Raw genomic sequence first — 17952 nt, forward strand, 5'->3', positions numbered from 1 at the left:
TGTTTGTGAAACTGTGCAATGTGCAAGAGTTTCTTCCACAAGGAAAGTGAATGGGAACTGTTGGGCTATGTTTTCCTCATGGTGAAGGGGCAGGGGGTTAGACCCGGTCTCTAGCCCTTTAGAAGTTATACTGTAGTATTTGCAATATTTTTTGACTGGGGCGCATTACTGAGTGGGACAGTTTGTGCGTGGTGCTTGGAGGCTACACCCCCCAGGGTGAAGCATGCTGCAGCATTCGACCTGCCACTGGTCCTGATTGCCTTGAGCAGGTCACCATTTGAGCCTATGGCAGAGATGTCATTGAGCAATACATCAGTGAAAACCACTTTTCTTGTGGCAGTTACAACTGCCAAACGTTTGCGTGAACTCCATGCACTTTCTATCAGTCCAATATGGCTTCGGTGGCTCAGGGGTAACACTGTGGCCAAATGTCTCCTTTCTACCAAAGGTTTTGTCCCCCAGCCATATTAACCAAGCCATAGAGCCGGAGGCAGAGCTGATTTGGAGGAGCGAATTTGCTGTGTCCAGTACGGGTATTGAGACTGTACATTGAGGCAACACAGAGCTTTAGGTGACCAGAACAGCTGTTTGTCTGCTACTGTGGAAAAAACAAGGGAAGCACACTATATATACCGAGGCTCTCCCATTGGATTGTTGATATAATCAAACAGGCATATGAATTAGCAGGTAAATCTGCTCACTGATGTTGGTCATTCCACTAGGGGTGTGTCCACGTCCCCCTACAGCAATGGGGGGGTGCCACTATTGGAGATCTGTGCGGTGGCATCCTGGACAGCACCCTGTACATTCTCCAGGTTCTATCGCCTTAATATGGCCTCTTGTTCCATATTAGCATCAGATATTCTACCATTGGCTTAGTTAGCCAGCAGTTGGTTCCTCTTGACACTGCTGGTGTGAGTCATCCACTTTGTTTAATGCCACTGGCAGTCAGGAAGGAAGGAAACAGAACAAAGTTTACAAATTTAACTATGGTTCTGTGAATTTCTGGATGACTGCCAGTCATGCTGGTCACTTGGAACCTTTTTTGGTGAGAAGGTTCTGAGAGGCCAGATGTAGGCTACCACCTTGTATTTATAGTGGGGGTGTGCAGGCAGCCATCGCGTCACATGTAACTTTGTTTACATAAGTACTGCGCAGAGCGCAAGAAGACATATCCAAGAAGACATATCCATTTTATTTACTACCACTGTCAGTCATCCGGGAATTCACAGAGCCATAGTTACATTTGTGACCTCCTTTATCCGGGACTCCAAAACACTCCAGACAGATAACTGCATACCTCTGGAACATGCACACTGAATACAAACAGCATTTCACTTCTCTTTACGTCTTATCAACAGCAGAGCTGATATAGAAGTATGGCTTAAGGAAACCAGTGTTGCGTCATCTCTGTGTTTGTACTGTGCTCTTTAGTGTATGTTGATCTAAACTCAAACTGTTAGCATTGATAGCTGGTTAGCTCTCTTATTATGGTCAGCTCAAGTTATATTATTTTTGTACCAAAAGACTAAAAAGTCAAAAACATTTAGCTTTAAAGTAGTGTTGTTCTTTGTAAATAAACAGTGCTACCCTGTATGTAACCAAATGGTTGGTGGAAATCACCAAAGCCAGAATACCTCATAACTACAGTGCAAAGTCAGTTTATTTTTTGTGCCTAAACCGCACACACTTTCCTCATCACTGATGGGCTGAAGTCAGTGAGGGTACCAAAACAAACAGAAAGTGCTTACAGTGAAGCCCTCTGATAGCATCCTGATTACAACACACTATGTAGAAAACTTTGTACTTATTTAGGTTTATAATGTACCATGCTGTTATGTGTACTGGCAGTACTGGATATGCTGACTTATATGTATTACTGTGGAACATTAGTTATACTGTATAGTTTTACAGCAGTTATAGTAACTTGTAATGTTAGACCAAACATCAGGCTCCCTTGGTTAGAATATCATCTCTGACAGTTGATTTGAACTCTGGGTTGTTGTCTCCACTGCTAAGAGTGCTCAGTCATCACAGAAGAATACAGCTGTCTGTCTCCTCTCATCTCAAATTACAATACAGCCAATTACACAGTACATCTTATCAATAACCTGTATCTGTGCTGATTTTGTCCCACATTGTGCCCTCTACGTCAGGTGTTAATTTAAGTTATGAAAATGAATTAATACTTTTGCTGGTTACTTTGTACAAGCGCTGTATAATCAATATTATTATTGATTATTATTATTTCCCCCTGGGGATTATTAAAGCAATTCTGATTCTGATTACTAAAATATTTTTTGACTGGATTAGATTAAATTAGATTATTATTAAGATTAGATCATGGTGAAACCATCAAGATCAGATGTCGTAACTATCACAACAATCAATCTTTATTTATGCAGCACCAATTCATAACAGCGTTATCTCAAGACTCTTTCCATAAAGAGCAGGTCTAGACCAAACTCTTTAATGAGAGAGAGACCAAACGATTCAGGAATTCAACATGAAGGATTCAAGAATCCCCACATGAGCAGCATCAGGTGTTGATTATTTGTACAAAATTACCTTATTTGTAAAATAATTAACTATAACTATACATAATAAATCATACAACAAAATCATACAGGAATTCAATGGGAATTCATGTAGTTATAGCAGGGTTTGATTGCATAGTTACATGTTTCATGTTTCAGCCTTAAATCAACTATTGTGTAATTGCCATAGAAATGTCTTTCTGTAGCCATAGGGCCATGTCAGCCAGTCACAGAAATGCACTCTCATGGTCAGCACTCAGCCAATGAGTTCTTCATTATTTAGGAATAAAAGTGCAATCCAGGATAACTTCATCCAGCAGGAGGAGAGTGAATTGTGAATTATGGTCTTAATTAGTGTCCCAGGATGAGCATGTCCAGACTTTTCTTTGCAATTAGTATTTGTGCCACAGAGCCACATGTGATTGTGTCACTTTGTGGCAACAATAGATATCTGGAGACAGCTAGCTTAACACGAGGTTGTGGAGGGTAGAAAAATACAATACATTTCAAACTTCAGTTACTGGTTCATCATTCGTCAGTCATATTAAAGAATAATAAAGAATAGGTGTGCATTTTAAGTCTACGTCAAAACAATCCTCAGCTACTACATGTAGACTGAAAAAGTAAATAGTTTCTGTTATCAGTCCCCCTGCCCATACTGAACATATAGCGATGTCTAAACTCTACATGTGACAAAAATAACAACTTGATTTGTCTGGTTAAATCTCATATTATTTTCAGTTGAACTGAATGTGTCTTTGCACAAAAGGATGGCTGTGGGTTTTGTCCTGGATTTCTTACAGCACTAAGTATTTGTGGTAGGAAAGAATCACTTCCTAGCCAGTATGGAGAAAACTATTTCAACAACCCTTAACTTTTTAAACATACATTTGGCATATGCTTATTTTATAAAAATAGATGTAAAAAGATAAGTCTATCTAAAAATAAGAGGGTACACTTAAACCGAACCCAGCACATGCTGCACACTCCAGATGTATATATCACTGCATACTGTATGTGTACAAGCCTTTCATTGGCCAGTGATTGACACCGAAGGAGGAAACACACCAGAGTTCAAATAAACTGCAACAAGCAGGCTTGTTGTGAACTGCTCTTAGATACTGTGTGGTCTGAGTGTATCACATAGAAAAGGTCTGCTCTCCTGTGGCATACTCCAGACTTGACCAAATGAAATGGTACAAAATAACTGATATGAAAAGGTACAATCTTTGAATCTTTGGACAAATGGAACTGTGGAAATATTGCCTGTTGATCTCGATTCACATGAGAATAAATGTACCAACAAATTCAGCTGTGGAGCAAAGAGCGGTGAGAGGAGAGGTATAGGAACAAAGATCAGCCATTAGCATATGCATATTTGTGATTTGTGCCTTTTGTTGTTAACAGTAACTGCACCAACACTGGATTGTAATACAGACACAAGTTTGTCTTTCCACACATGAAGATTCCTGTTGCACATAGTGATTTTGTTGATGATTTTCTGTGGTTTCCTCAGGTATTTGTGTAGCTCATTGAAGATATTACAGTGTGTCCAACTGGCTTATAGAGATAGATAAACTATTAACAAAGCACCCATCATACCTGAGTAGTATTATTTATCGCCTTGGTCTTTTGTGAGTGTAAAATATGAATGAGTATGCTTGGCACTATTTTAATCTTAGCATGGACAAGTCAAATAGATGTCATATTTATTCGTTCTCCTCTGCCCATATTCAGGGAAATACAAGTGTTCAAGTATTCTTTCTCAGATAATGAGCAAATTCAACATCATTGGGGGATTATCCTGCTCTCTCAACAATTACATCACATCACTTCCATGATGCTTTCCAGTTAGCACCTGTATGCTGCCACTGCCTATGTAAGCATCACTATTGATGTAAAAATGCAGAAAAATCGAAATAACTGAAGGCAAGCGTCAGCTTCACTAAATCACTACTGTTTTTGAACTGAATTGATGAAGTTGGTATCATCCAGTTATTCAGTTAGTTGATAGGACAGTATGGCAGGGTTTTCCATGTGAGTCACAGAGTTCCACATCTTAATGGTGTCCGACAGCCTTTCCACATTTGGGCCACCTGAGGAGTTTTTAAGACATTAAAAGACATTAAGTCATTTCCAAAGGATTTCCATAGAACTTTACTTGAAATTGTCGTTTATTTAGTACTAATTATACGGAATTAAAATGATTTTCTTTGAAAGAAAAGCTTTATTTAAACCCAGATAAATATTCATTATTCATTCACCATGGGACACTTAATTGTCCATTTACGTTGGACTATTTGCGTAACTGAAGACAAAGATCACATTTTTGCATGTTCGGCTTAACTGCTATGCACTGACTGAAAAAAGACTGGGTTACACTAGCAATAATGGGAATTAAGTGTCTCTATTTCCCTATAATTAGAACAAAATAACATTGCTCTGTCCAGGAAACAAATAGGAAATTATTATTAAAAGAAATTTTGGACTCGTTAAAAGAAAGCATTCAAATGTTTTCCAGACCCAATAACTGTCCCAAAAAATGCATTCTTAGGTCCACCTCAAATGTGTGGTCTGAAGTTTGCTTCTGTTGAGTCCACAATAAATTTGAAACCCAACTACTCCACAGATTGGTTGATGAATATGATTGGTTGTCACATCTTTGGTTTGACAGTGTGAATAAAGTGGACTATGTATCAACACATTGTAATAAAAACTTTAAAATGATGAAAAAGACTGATCAATGCAATCATTTTAGCCTGGTGGTGCTGATGTTTGTGCTGAAAGTCTCTCACACTGGACAAGTGTCAAGGGCGTTTGGACCACTCATCAGATTGCTCTGCAGGAAGTTATTAGGGTCCACTCAAGGTCCACTGACTAGCTTTTTGGCTTTTAACCGCATGTCGTTGTCTTCAGTAGACGGAGTTTGCTAAGACATTGTGACACTAAGAAATAAGTGTGAGAAAACTTGATCTTCTGGTGTAATCTGTAAGAGGTGGTTGAAGGGTCTAACAAAAACCTAGTAAGTGGACCTAAAGAGTTGAGATTATTATTGCCATACTAGTGTTCTCAGGGTCAAGAATGAGCTCTGATCTTTTTGACCAATATGATTCTTTGATTGTAGCCAGTTTCTTCATTCAATGTAATACTTGTTGGATCAATTCATTGTTTTGTAACATTTAATAATTAAACACATATTTATTTATTCTGTTGCTGTTTTCTTTTGAAGAGAATGCCTTAATTTGTTTGATTGCAACATTACTGGGCACATCCGGCGAATCTACATACATGGGTAGGGACCAGCAGGCACTGGGAAGAGTTTTTCTTTCTTTCTTTTTTTTACCAAGGAAAGAGAGGCTGCAGATACCATTGTTCTTTGTTTGTTTGCTTGCTGAAATGGTAAAATAAATCGCACAGAATGTTATGCTTGCCTGGACAATGGACTTATTTTTCATGTTTAAGAGCTTTAGGTGCCTCAGATGTCATTTGATTTTGAGTTTGTTTTAGTTTTCATTATTTCGTTTGAGAACAAATCACGGCCACAGAAGTTTAAAAAAAACATCCTTATAGTGAAGATTTTTGTTGATGGACTTTGTGGAAGTCTGGATAGCTCACATGTGAAAGGGGATTGTTGCGTTAGTGTTATGAACCCTGTACACGTGTTAAAACTGGTTCACAGCAGCTATGTATTCCTGTCCTCGATTACAAAGGTACAGGCGACCAACAATAATGAGGAATGGTGTCTGTAACAGGTGTGTTTCGGAGCCAGCACACATCACATACATCAGTGAAAAGTCACTTTTATTATGCTTGACAAGCAGGTGAATGCAGTTCAGAACAACCACCTGATTTGGAGTCTCTTTGTGTTTGGAGGACGCCCCAGGACTCCAGCTGAAGAAGCTGGATTGGTGAAGCCAGTGCATGGAAGAAGGACAACTCTCACTCAGAGAGGACAGTTCAATGAGAGCTGGCGGTACCATGAGGACTGCAGCAGGAGCACAGTTCGGTGAAGCAGCAGGTGGGGAACCAGGTGAGTGCTGGATGAGACAGACGAACTGGGAGGGAGCAGGGAGAGGGAAAGATGGAACCAGGCAGAGGACTGGAATGCCAGCCTGGGGAATCAAAGTAGTCAAAAGCCAGTGAGCCACGAGCAGACAGGATCCAGGAAGGACAGGGACAAAACTTGTGGTCAGAGACAAAAGGCTGAAGAGCAAGGACAGAGACGAGGCGGGTTGGTCAGAGACAGGCGGTCCGTCAGTCCAGGAATGAGTGCTGGAGAGTCTTGCGTCGAGGAGAGAAGAACATTATTAGAAACCTCCATGTCGACCTCCTCCTGCGATTCAGGCCGTGTGTCATCCTCGGTCGGGGAATATTCCACGTCACTGTCAATGTGGTCAGAGGGCTCAGGGGAACAGGAGGGTGGTTCCTCACTGGCCGTGCCTCTGTGATGTGGAGGGCTTGAATGGTTGGTCTGGGGGGCACAGATAGAACTCTCTGATGAGTGGAGTTGAATGTGTTGAGCAGGAACACAGGACCTTTCTTCAGGGCTGTACCTTTCCCAATCCACCAGTATTGGATGCCCCTCCCACGATAATGGGAATGGAGGAGGCGGTGGACAGTGAAAGCAGGACCCCCATCAGCAAAGGTGGAGGAGGAACTGGGGGGACAAAAGAGCTCTTATAGACCAGCTTGACCTTGGAGAAGTGGAAGGTGGGATGAACAGGCATGGACCAGTGTAACTTGAGCCTCACTGCCTCAGGACTGATGACTTTAGCTGTGGCTCTGAGGTAGAGTCGGAAGGTTAGCAGTTCCTCTAAGTCAGCATGTCAGAGTGTCCTTGGGCAAGATATTGAACCCGAACTCCTGCTGAATAGCATAACAATGTGTGTGACAACTAAGATTCCTCCTCTATGTGTGTGAAAACTTAGATTCCTCCTGTATGAATGATGTGTGAATGGGTGTATGAGGATGTCGTGTAAACGCGCTTTGAGTAGTCGAAATAACTAGAAAGGCTCTAATGCAAATACAGACCATTTACCACTCTACCCGTAAACTTGGTCGACAGCCACCATGACTGGCGGTCTTGTAAGTCGGCGCCTTGGATTGATGGTGGTTGGCGGTCTTGGCATAGTGGTGGAGTGGAGAAGAGCCGCTATGGCTGATTGGTGGGAGTGGCTGGCAGGTGAGAGGAGGGTTAATCAGAAGACTGACTGTGACAACATATTGTCCAGTATTTGAATCCTTTTTTATGAACATGTGAAATGGTATCTGGGAATACAGACATGATTAAATATTAAAAGAAATGAATAGCAATGAATGAATAATAGAGTAAAGCATAGCATGGCCTCTCCAATATAGTGTGAAAAATGTAAATGGTCTGTATTTGTAGAACTCCTTTCTACTCATTTCTACCATTCAAAGCACTTTTCCATCACATCCTCATTCACCCATTCACCCATTCACACATCATTCATTCAGGAGGAATGTAAGATGGAGGAGACTGTTCTTTCACACACATTCATACACTGAAGCTGCTTCAGTGTCTTACCCAAGGACACTTTGATATGCTGACTTATAGGAGCTGGTGATCGAACCTCCGACCTTCTGATTGATGGGCAACCCGTTCTGCCTCTGAGCCACAGCCGCCCATACCATTGGCTAGCTCACACTGCCCTCCATTAGTTAAACGTGAACATATGATGCTTGTGGAAAATGGAAAAGGTACGAAGAAATCCTGTACAAATAACAACAACTGTAGGCTAAACCCTAAACACTTAATATGTAGCATACATTTGTTTGGCAGCAGGATGATGATAGAACCTTGATAGAACTCTGCCACTCTGATCCTTCTATCAAGGGGGGGGGGGCTTTCTGTCAGGGTCTGTGTTGGGTGGAGGTTGGACAGAGAGAGAGAGAGAGAGAGAGAGAGAGAGAACAAACAGCAACCAACATACTAACAGCAACTATAGCACTGACAATAGGAATGTGACTAATAAATTAGCACTATGGTAACACTGAAAAACATGACGAGTGGCCGACGATCCACAGCAGTGATTCATGAAGCCAGAGAACCACAGCAGGAGAACCAGGACCAGGATCCACAGGAACCAGAGAACCACAGCAGCAGAACCAGGACCAGGATCCACAGGAACCAGAGAACCACAGAAGCAGAACCAGGACCAGGATCCACAGGAACCTGAGAGATGAGAAAAGCACAGAAAGGCTCCGGGGAAGATAGCAAGTTAGTAACAGACATTAAAGAGACATGGAGCAGAAGGATGGAGATGAAGAGGAAGAGAGAGGAGCCTAGTGCATCATGGGAGTCCCCCAGCAGTCTAGGCCTATAGCAGCATAACTAGGGGCTGGTCCAAGGCCTGAGCCAGCCCTAAACTATAGGCTTTATCACAAAGGAAGGTTTTTAGTCTACTCTTAAATGAAGAGAGGGTGTCTGCCCCCCGAACCCAAACTGGAAGGAGATTCCACAGGAGAGGAGCCTGATAGCTGAAAGCTCTGGCTCCATCACTACTTTAGAGGACTTTAGGAACCACCAGTAGGCCTGCATTCTGGGAGCGCAGTGCTCTAGTGGGGTAGTACGGTACTATGAGCTCTTTAAGATATGATGGAGTCTGACCATTAAGAACCTTGTAGGTGAGGAGAAGGATTTTAAACTCTATTCTAGATTTTACTGGAAGCCAATGAAGAGAAGCCAGTACAGGAGAAATATGATCTCTTCTCTTAGTTCTCATCAGAACACGAGCAGCAGCGTTCTGGACCAGCTGGAGAGTCTTTAAGGACTTATTGGGGAAGCCTGATAATAAGGAGTTACAATAGTCCAACCTAGAAGTGACAAATGCATGGACTAATTTTTCTGCATCATTTATAGACAGGATGGACCTGATTTTAGCAATATTATGTAGATGGAAAAAGGCAGTTCTGGAAATATGGAGTTAAAGGACAAATCCTGATCAAAGATAATGCCCAGGTTCCTCACAGTGGAGCTGGAGGCCAGAGTAATGCCATCCAGAGCAGCTATATTGTTAGAAAATGTGTGTTTAGGGCCGAGCAGAATAACTTCATTTTTATTTGAGTTTAGCAGCAGAAAATTGCTGCTCATCCAGGACTTTATGTCCTTAAGGCAGACTTGGAGTTTAGTCAACTGATTAGATTCATCTGGCTTTATTGATAAGTATAATTGGGTATCATCTGCATAACAGTGGAAATCAATGTGTTTCCTGATAATATTACACAGAGGAAGCATATATAAGGTAAATAATATCGGTCCAAGCACTGAACCTTGTGGAACTCCATGTTTCATCGAGGATTCATTGTTAACGTGTACAAACTGAAATCAATCTAATAAATAGGACTTAAACCAACTTAATGCAGTTCCTTTTATGCCAATGAACTGTTCCAGTCTCTGTAACAGGATGTGATGGTCAATGGTATCAAAAGCAGCACTCAGATCTAACAAGACCAGTACAGAGAGAAGTCCTCTGTCTGATGCCATAAGGAGGTCGTTTGTAACCTTCACCAGTGTCTCTGTGCTATGGTTCGCTCTAAAACCTGACTGAAAATCCTCAAATAGACTATTAGAGTTTAGAAAATTACACAGCTGATTAGCTACAACTTTCTCCAGGATCTTGGGGAGAAAGGGAAGGTTGGATAAAGGTCTATAGTTGGCTAATACACCTGAATCCAGAGTGGACTTTTTCAGTCAGTCATCAGCCCTCAAGCACACTGTAGTGGTTGTCCTCTGTCACATATTTCCGTCTGCTTAGCTGTACTTCTGTGAATATGGTCAAGTAGTGGCACATAAGTACTGGCATATTTTACTGTTGTGCTCAGTACTCTGGGGCACCAATAAATGTTGTGGTTTGAGCCATTTCTGGGGTAATTTGGCTATGAGAAATAATCAACAATTATCAAAGATAATCAATAATTATATTGATAAATATAACCTCGATTGGGGCACCACCTCGATAAACAAGGAAGAATGGTAAATGGTAAATGGTCTGTATTTGTATAGCTCCTTTCTAGTTATTTCAACTACTCAAAGCGCTTTACATCACATCCTCATTCATCCATTCACACATCATTCATTCAGGAGAAATCTAATTTTGGAGGAGACTATTCTTTCACACACTTTCACACACTGAAGCTGCTTCAGGAGCAAGTTGGGGTTCAGTGTCTTGCCCAAGGATTCTGTCTAGAGGACCGGATATCTCTTGTGTGAGTGTGTGTGTGAATTTCAGAGGTCTTTTCCTTGCACAATTCAAAACAGCAGCAGAGTTATGGGGAGTTCAAATGCCTTCTCTTTTCAGAGAATCCTGTCATACAGCTTTAGTGGCTGTCCACATGAAACGAGGACGTCGGCACCACTGGGGAGGGGGACATCCTCACTTTTCTCAACCCTGTTTCTGTCTCTTGGGTTTAGCCATGTTTCATTGGCTAGACTAATGTAAATGTACAGTATATAACCATGTATTTAGTATTTAGGTTTGGGCAGCTTTATATATCAGGCCTACTGCCTTCACATGGTTTGAGTTTTTTAGTTGTTGAACAAAAAAACTATGAGCTTGATTTTATTGTTTTCCCACCTCTGAAACCACACCCTGTGTGTGAAATGAAACACTAACCTCATACTTATGACTCATGATAGATAAAGTATTACATATTAAACTATAAATATTGAAATACACATTGTAAGTAGATACAGGTTGCAGACATGCATCCAGGTATGTTTCTGGAATTACTGTCATTAGTAATAATTTCCAAACAGTGCTTGTTTTATACATATGTACATATAGTTGTTACCCGTTAAGATGCCTGTCCTAGGGAAACATCCTAATGCACTGTAATAAAACTGAAACATGTACTGACAGACAGCTAATGCAACAGATAGGCGTGATAAAGCAAGAAGTTCATTCATATCGATCATAAATGATAGATAAAACAAAATTACATTGAGGAATCTGCAAGGAAACATACTATCTAAAGAACACAATCTTCTAACGCTGAGAGCGATGGTGCACGCTGCAGAGCCGTCCAGCAGGTGGCGGCAGTGCACCTGTCAGCTGGTTTGCCAACCACCATTAAAACTCGAAGAAGGAGAAGAAAAATAATAAGAAGAAGATTAACGGAGGGGCAGAGAGGGTGACAGAGACATTGTAAATATATGGCTGAGCACTAGTTGTAGGAAGCACCAGACAGCAGAAACAGACAGCTCAGGAGCCACAGGCAGACACAACCAGCTGGCTGAAAGCTGGTTAACTACAGGCCAAGAAAAACAGGCCAGCATGGAGTCTTGGGTTCGGTTTAACGGCCAGAGCCAAGCCAAGGAGAAACTTCTTAGGTAATGTTACGGATTTTATCAACAGTAATGTTTGAAACCTCACTGGAGCTTCAAAGTAGGCCCACTGCTAGACATGTCACCACTATGAGGGAAACAGCGCTCACTTTGGTGTTGTAATGGCTGCCTCTGCAGAGACAACTAACCAACAAACTAACTAACTAACACGATAGTTACACCGTTAGCAGAGGAGCTAATGTGTTAGCTTAGAAATGTGACGTTATCTCCAGGTGTTGCCAGAGGAAACCCGGTCCTCCAGACAAGCCTGGTCCGGAGGGCTGTGTCACAAAGCGACGGCACACTGGGGTTGTTATCACGACGTTTGGTTTGAATAAGGAAGTAGAAACCACTCTGACCTCACCTGCCGTGGACACCTGCCTGCTTTAGTGGCTGAGCTTCAGCTCAGGTCCAACCAGTGCAACACGAAGTCCGTTCTGAGCTGTACAGTGGACACATGTACAGTTGGACATGAGCTGTACAGTGGACACATGCACAGTTGGACATGAGCTGTACAGTTAACACATGTACAGTTGGACATGAGCTGTACAGTGGACACATGCACAGTTGGACATGAGCTGTACAGTTAACACATGTACAGTTGGACATGAGCTGTACAGTGAACATGCACAGTTGGACATGAGCTGTACAGTGAACATGCACAGTTGGACATGAGCTGTACAGTGAACATGCACAGTTGGACATGAGCTGTACAGTGGACATGTACAGTTGGACATGAGCTGTACAGTGAACACATGTACAGTTGGACATGAGCTGTACAGTGGACATGTACAGTTGGACATGAGCTGTACAGTGAACACATGTACAGTTGGACGTGAGCTGTACAGTGGACACATGCACAGTTGGACATGAGCTGTATAATGCCCCAGTAGTATCTACACTTTGGAATGCAGTCATTATAATTGAAATCTGTTGACTTCTGGTAGACAAACAGAAACATTTCCACTTTCTTCACTTTTTAATGTCACTGAGTGAAGCTGAAGAAACATCCATAATACTGTTCATTATGTTATGACATTTGTACAAATGGCAAAATCCAAATAATGGACAGTTTGTCTGGCTCACTCAATTTAGGTGCTTAAATACAGCCCAACTAATGTTGGCTTTTTACATTTTTTTAAATTGAGACAGAGATTCATACTCAAAATCTTTACATTGTGTCACTAGTTGAGAACAAAATGATGTAACAACAGTCAGTGGAAACCAACTGAGGGCTGGATTCAAAGTCACACTGAAAGTCAAAGTAAAGAATCACAGACTGATCTAACTGGTGTGAATTTCATCATGACAACTCATAATGTGACTCAGTAGTGTGTATGACCCCCCCCACGTGCCTGTATGCACCCCCAACAACGTCTGGGCTCCTGATGAGACGGTGGATGATGTCCTGGGGGATCTCCTCCTAGACCTGGAACAGAGGATCAGTGAGCTCCTGGACAGCCTGTGGCACGACTTGGCAGATGCAAGTAGGATCCACCGATACATAACATCCCAGAGGTTCTCAATTGGATCAAGTCAATGGCATCAGTGCCTTCATCACCCAGGAACTGCCTCCACACTCTGGACACATGAGGTCGAGCATCGTCCTGCACCAGGAGGAACCCAGAGCCCACTGCACCAGCATAAGGTCTGACAGTGGCTCTGAGGATTTGATCCTGGTACCTAACAGCAGTCAGGGTACTGTTGGCTAGCACATGGAGATCTGTGCGACCCTCCAAGGATATGCCTCCCAGAACATGACTTCCCCTCCACCAAACCGGTCATGCTGGATGATGTTGCAGGCAGCATAACGTTCACCACAGCGTCTCCACACACTTTCACCTCTGTCACATGTGCTCAGTGTGAACCTGCTCTCATCTATGAAGAGAATGGGGCGAACCGGGCAAACGGGGTTCTCTGGCAAATGCCATTAGAGCTGCACGGTGCTGGGCTGTGAGCACAGGTCCCACTAGAGGAGGTGGGGCCCTCATGCCACCCTCACACCCTCCGTGTACAAAGGAGCAGATAGCGGTCCTGCTGCTGGGATGATGTCGTTCTACAGCCCTGTCCAGCTCTCCTCATGTAACCACCCGTCTCCTGGTATCTCCTTCCATGCTCTTGAGACTGTTCTGGAAAACACAGCAAACCTTCTTGCGACGGCATGTATGGATGTGCCATCCTGCAGGAGCTGGACTGCCTGTGCAACCTGAATGGGCTACAGGTACAGCCTCATGCTACCAGTAGTGACCTGGACACTAGCAAAACCCAACACTAGAGAAGAATCAGTCGGGAAGGAAAAGGAGAGAGCGACTGTCTGTGGCCACCACCTGTGAAACCACTCCCTCTTTGGGGGTCATCTGGGTGTTCTACTGACATACAGTACAGAAACGCTAAACTAGGTTTGTCCACCTAGAGCTCTGACGGGGATTTTTAAGCTTCTGGTTTAACACTCTTTTCCTTCAGAGTTTTAGTTTTTAGTGCAACTAATCTACAATGTAGAAAATACTAAAAATAAAGAAACACTCAATGAAAGGGTGTGACCGTCATGAAACAGTTGAAACAAATCAGTGACCTCTTGTGTTCTGCACTCACAGGGCTGCTCAGTATGCTTGCACCCTCCTGGGCTACACTCTGCAGAAGGGCGGGGCAGCGGCGGAACTTTACAAAACCGTCAGTCAGCTGGAGGCACACATGAGCCTGACAAGAAAGTGTGAGTGAAACAACCAGTCTGAGTTCTTTTTCAAGCACCAGAGCTTAAGGATTGTGGCTGATATGTCTTTGTATTCCACAGTGCTGCGCCTGGGAAACTCTGTGGAGGCACTGGAGGCTGCCAAGAGGGCCATCCATCTTTCTGACAGCGTGCTGAGGCTCTGCCTGACCATCAGCCACCTCAACAGAGCCATGTACTTTGCCTGTGACAATGTCCTGTGGGCTGGAAAAACGGGCCTCATCTCCACGCTCGACCAGCACAAATGGAGTCAGAGATCTTTCAGGTAAGTGAGGTTTTTTTTTCTATGTGTACATTTTAATGACATGTAGCACAAATAATCAGTAACGCTCTTTGTGAAGTGAAAATAAAGTCAGGCTGATTTGACACATTTTAAATGGAATTATAGAAAAAAGTGAGCTGTGGTTTCACTTAGTTTTCTGCAGCTGGGTTTCAGCTTTCTGTTCATACGTTTCCTTTTCCACCAACTATGTGTACAATAGTTTGAAATTCAGTTGATACCAACTGTGTGGTTGAAATTTGCAGGTACTACCTCTTTGCTCTGATCCTCAACCTGACTCGAGATGTGTACGAGCTTCGCCTCCTTGTTGAGTGTGAAGAGCGTTACAGAGCTGCCAAATCCCCGCCCTCACCCTACCCCAGCACCACCCTGCCCGCTGACCACTTGTCCTCCCCATCTTCACCTGGTGCTCCGACCACTGCGGTCCAGCCTGTAATGTTGGCATGGCTCCGCAGACAGCTCCACCTGGTGCTGACGGTACTGTACAGCAACCCCCCGCTGCTGTTGGACCTGCTGAAGAACAGTTGTGATATCTTCATCCCACTCGACCGGCTGGGGATTTACCCTACAGGGCCGGGCTTTGTTGGGGCCTGCGGCCTGGTCTCCTCCGTCCTTTCCATCCTCACCATTGTTCACCCCTGGCTTAAACTCAAGCCATGAACCCTGATACACGAGAGGGGTACATCTGAGTAGGAGGACTGACATGAGAATATAACAGAGTTAACACATTAATCATTTTGACGGTAGCAGCTGATGTTCTGTGATCACATTTTGAACTAGTGGAGGGGCATCCAAATCCTTTGAATTTCCTCAAAGTAAGTGACAGTCTGTATCTATGAAGACTACTGAATTCTTGACAATCTGTGGCCCAGGTCCACACAGCGATGAAGTGCAGTGATGCTGCACAGAGCCCACTGTCTTCTTTGTGTCACACTCACATAAATCTAGCATTCAATCTACATATCAGTCACTGCAGCAGTCTCTCTCAATACTGACATTTCAGTCATTGAGCAGCTCATACAATTTCTTACAAGAGTGCAGAAAATACAGGCTCACCACACTGGAGGCAGGCAGGCTTCTTGGTGACCTATAAAAAGGTGGGAAAACTAAATCTTAAAAAAACCAAACTATTGACCCTGACAGAGAAGGACACCTCCAGTAAAGTCAGTACTCTGAATGTGAAGACCTCACATCACATTTGATGTGACATACAGTACAGTCCAAAGGTTTTACACAGGCATGAACAAATGATATCAAGAAAGAAAGGTTTCAAAAATAGTTTACTTGTTTGTTTTTATCATTTTACAAAATGCAAAGTGAGCAAATAGAATAAAAATTGTAATCTAACCAATATTTAGTGAGACCTCCCTTTGCCTTCCAAACAGCATCAGCTCTTCCAGGTACACTTGTACAGCACCATCACCACACCATCACTTCCAGGACTCCTTGTTCTTCTTTACACTGAAGATAGCTCCTAATGACATTGGCTGTATGTTTGGGTCGCCAAGAGAATCAATCTGGGGCCAATCAGACGCCTCCCTGATGGTACTGATGATGGATTAGTACCTGCCTGTATTTCTCAGCACTGAGGACACCATTAACTCTGACCTAATGCCATCTCCATCTGCAGATATGCAGCCCCAAACTTACAGGGAACCTCCACCAGCTTCACTGCTGTTGCTGTTCTTGTTTGCTCGCTTTGCATTTTGTAAATGGATAAAAAATAAACAATCAAGTTTTATATTTTTGAAAGCATTATTTTACAGAATTTCTTCACACCTGCATAAAACTTTTGCACAGTGCTGTATATTATGTATCATAGCACAGGTAGATCTGGAAAAGTGATGTGTTGTCAGGTCCAGATTAAATTACAACAAGCCTTCCAGTTGTTCCACAGGACACAATATGCTAAACCAAGATATTTCAGTGATGAACGCTCATTGTAACCAAATAACCAAAACAAGTTGCTGGCTCTCAGCAGCACACATTTATGCAGTTGTATTCCTACTCTCTATCTTGTATTTGCACTTGACAGACAGATATTAGAGAAGACCCAGCCACCTGATGTTTGACAACCAATCAAAATGACTATTATTTTGAGCTACCAAGTAACTGGATAGTCAGTCATGTGAGAGGAATGCAGGAACATGAGATATCTAATTGAAAGAGAAACTCCCCACTAAATCCTGTAAAGAGGAAAGGGCTGCAAGGGTCAGGTGTGAAATGTCTCACCTTACTTAAGCATAAATAAATTAGGGTTTTCTAACTGAAAGTCTGAAATATTATCACTGTATATAGTTTTAAGAAGAATGATCCTCCATTTGTCACAACACAAAGTTATTCTTTCAATCTTTCATGCCACCAAATTCAAGCTGCCACTTAAACATAAAAATGCAAAAGGCCCTGGTTGTCTGGGCAACACAAGATCTCTTCTTTATTAAGATCCCCACTAATAGGAGCTACTCCTCCTGGGGTCTACACACACACACAAAACATGTACAAAAAACATCTCCAGACCATGTTTAAGACACATTCAAGTCAAGTAAAAATAACAAAGAAATTTCACAACATATCAAACTACATTCCATCTTAGTTCAGCTTGGATTATTATTGTCTTTTAAAACATGACGGACTGTAAAAGAAGGGCTCATTCTAAACTAATTGAAACAGTTCTTAGGTCATCTCCATATGGATTTTTTTTTTTTTTTTTTTTAAATGCAGCTTTCTGTGTTTTGCATATTAGGTCATTGAAAACAAGCTTTTAGAAAATTCCTTCCAGGGTGAAGATGTTCAGGAACTTAATTTTCAGTATTGATGTGTAAGGGTTTGAGTCCTTTGTTTAAATCATAAGGGGACACTTTTTCACGTCTACACAAACACAAAGTAAACATTTTGGAACAGAGGAATTGAAACTGGCTCTGCCATTACAGGACTTTGTTACCATGACACAGACCCCGCCAACATGTTCATTTTGTTACTTAGGTATTTCTTCCTGCAATAAAAAGCATGTGTGTGGCTGGACTGTTTAATTTGCTTTAATGTTGGCACAAATAACATGATT

The 17952-nt window shown here is 42.4% G+C and overlaps 1 protein-coding gene across 1 annotated transcript; it reads left to right on the forward strand.

Annotated features, from left to right (window-relative positions):
• The first annotated feature begins 11700 nt into the window (after positions 1-11700).
• pex11b (peroxisomal biogenesis factor 11 beta) lies at positions 11701-17906 on the forward strand. Its single transcript, XM_070845855.1, has 4 exons — positions 11701-11889; positions 14478-14593; positions 14675-14876; positions 15137-17906. Exons 1-4 carry the CDS (start codon positions 11834-11836, stop codon positions 15549-15551), a joined length of 789 nt encoding a protein of 262 aa, XP_070701956.1. The 5' UTR covers positions 11701-11833; the 3' UTR covers positions 15552-17906.
• Positions 17907-17952: the final 46 nt, after the last annotated feature.

The sequence above is a fragment of the Pempheris klunzingeri genome, chromosome 16 (assembly GCF_042242105.1).
Source record: "Pempheris klunzingeri isolate RE-2024b chromosome 16, fPemKlu1.hap1, whole genome shotgun sequence".
Lineage (NCBI taxonomy): Eukaryota > Metazoa > Chordata > Actinopteri > Acropomatiformes > Pempheridae > Pempheris > Pempheris klunzingeri.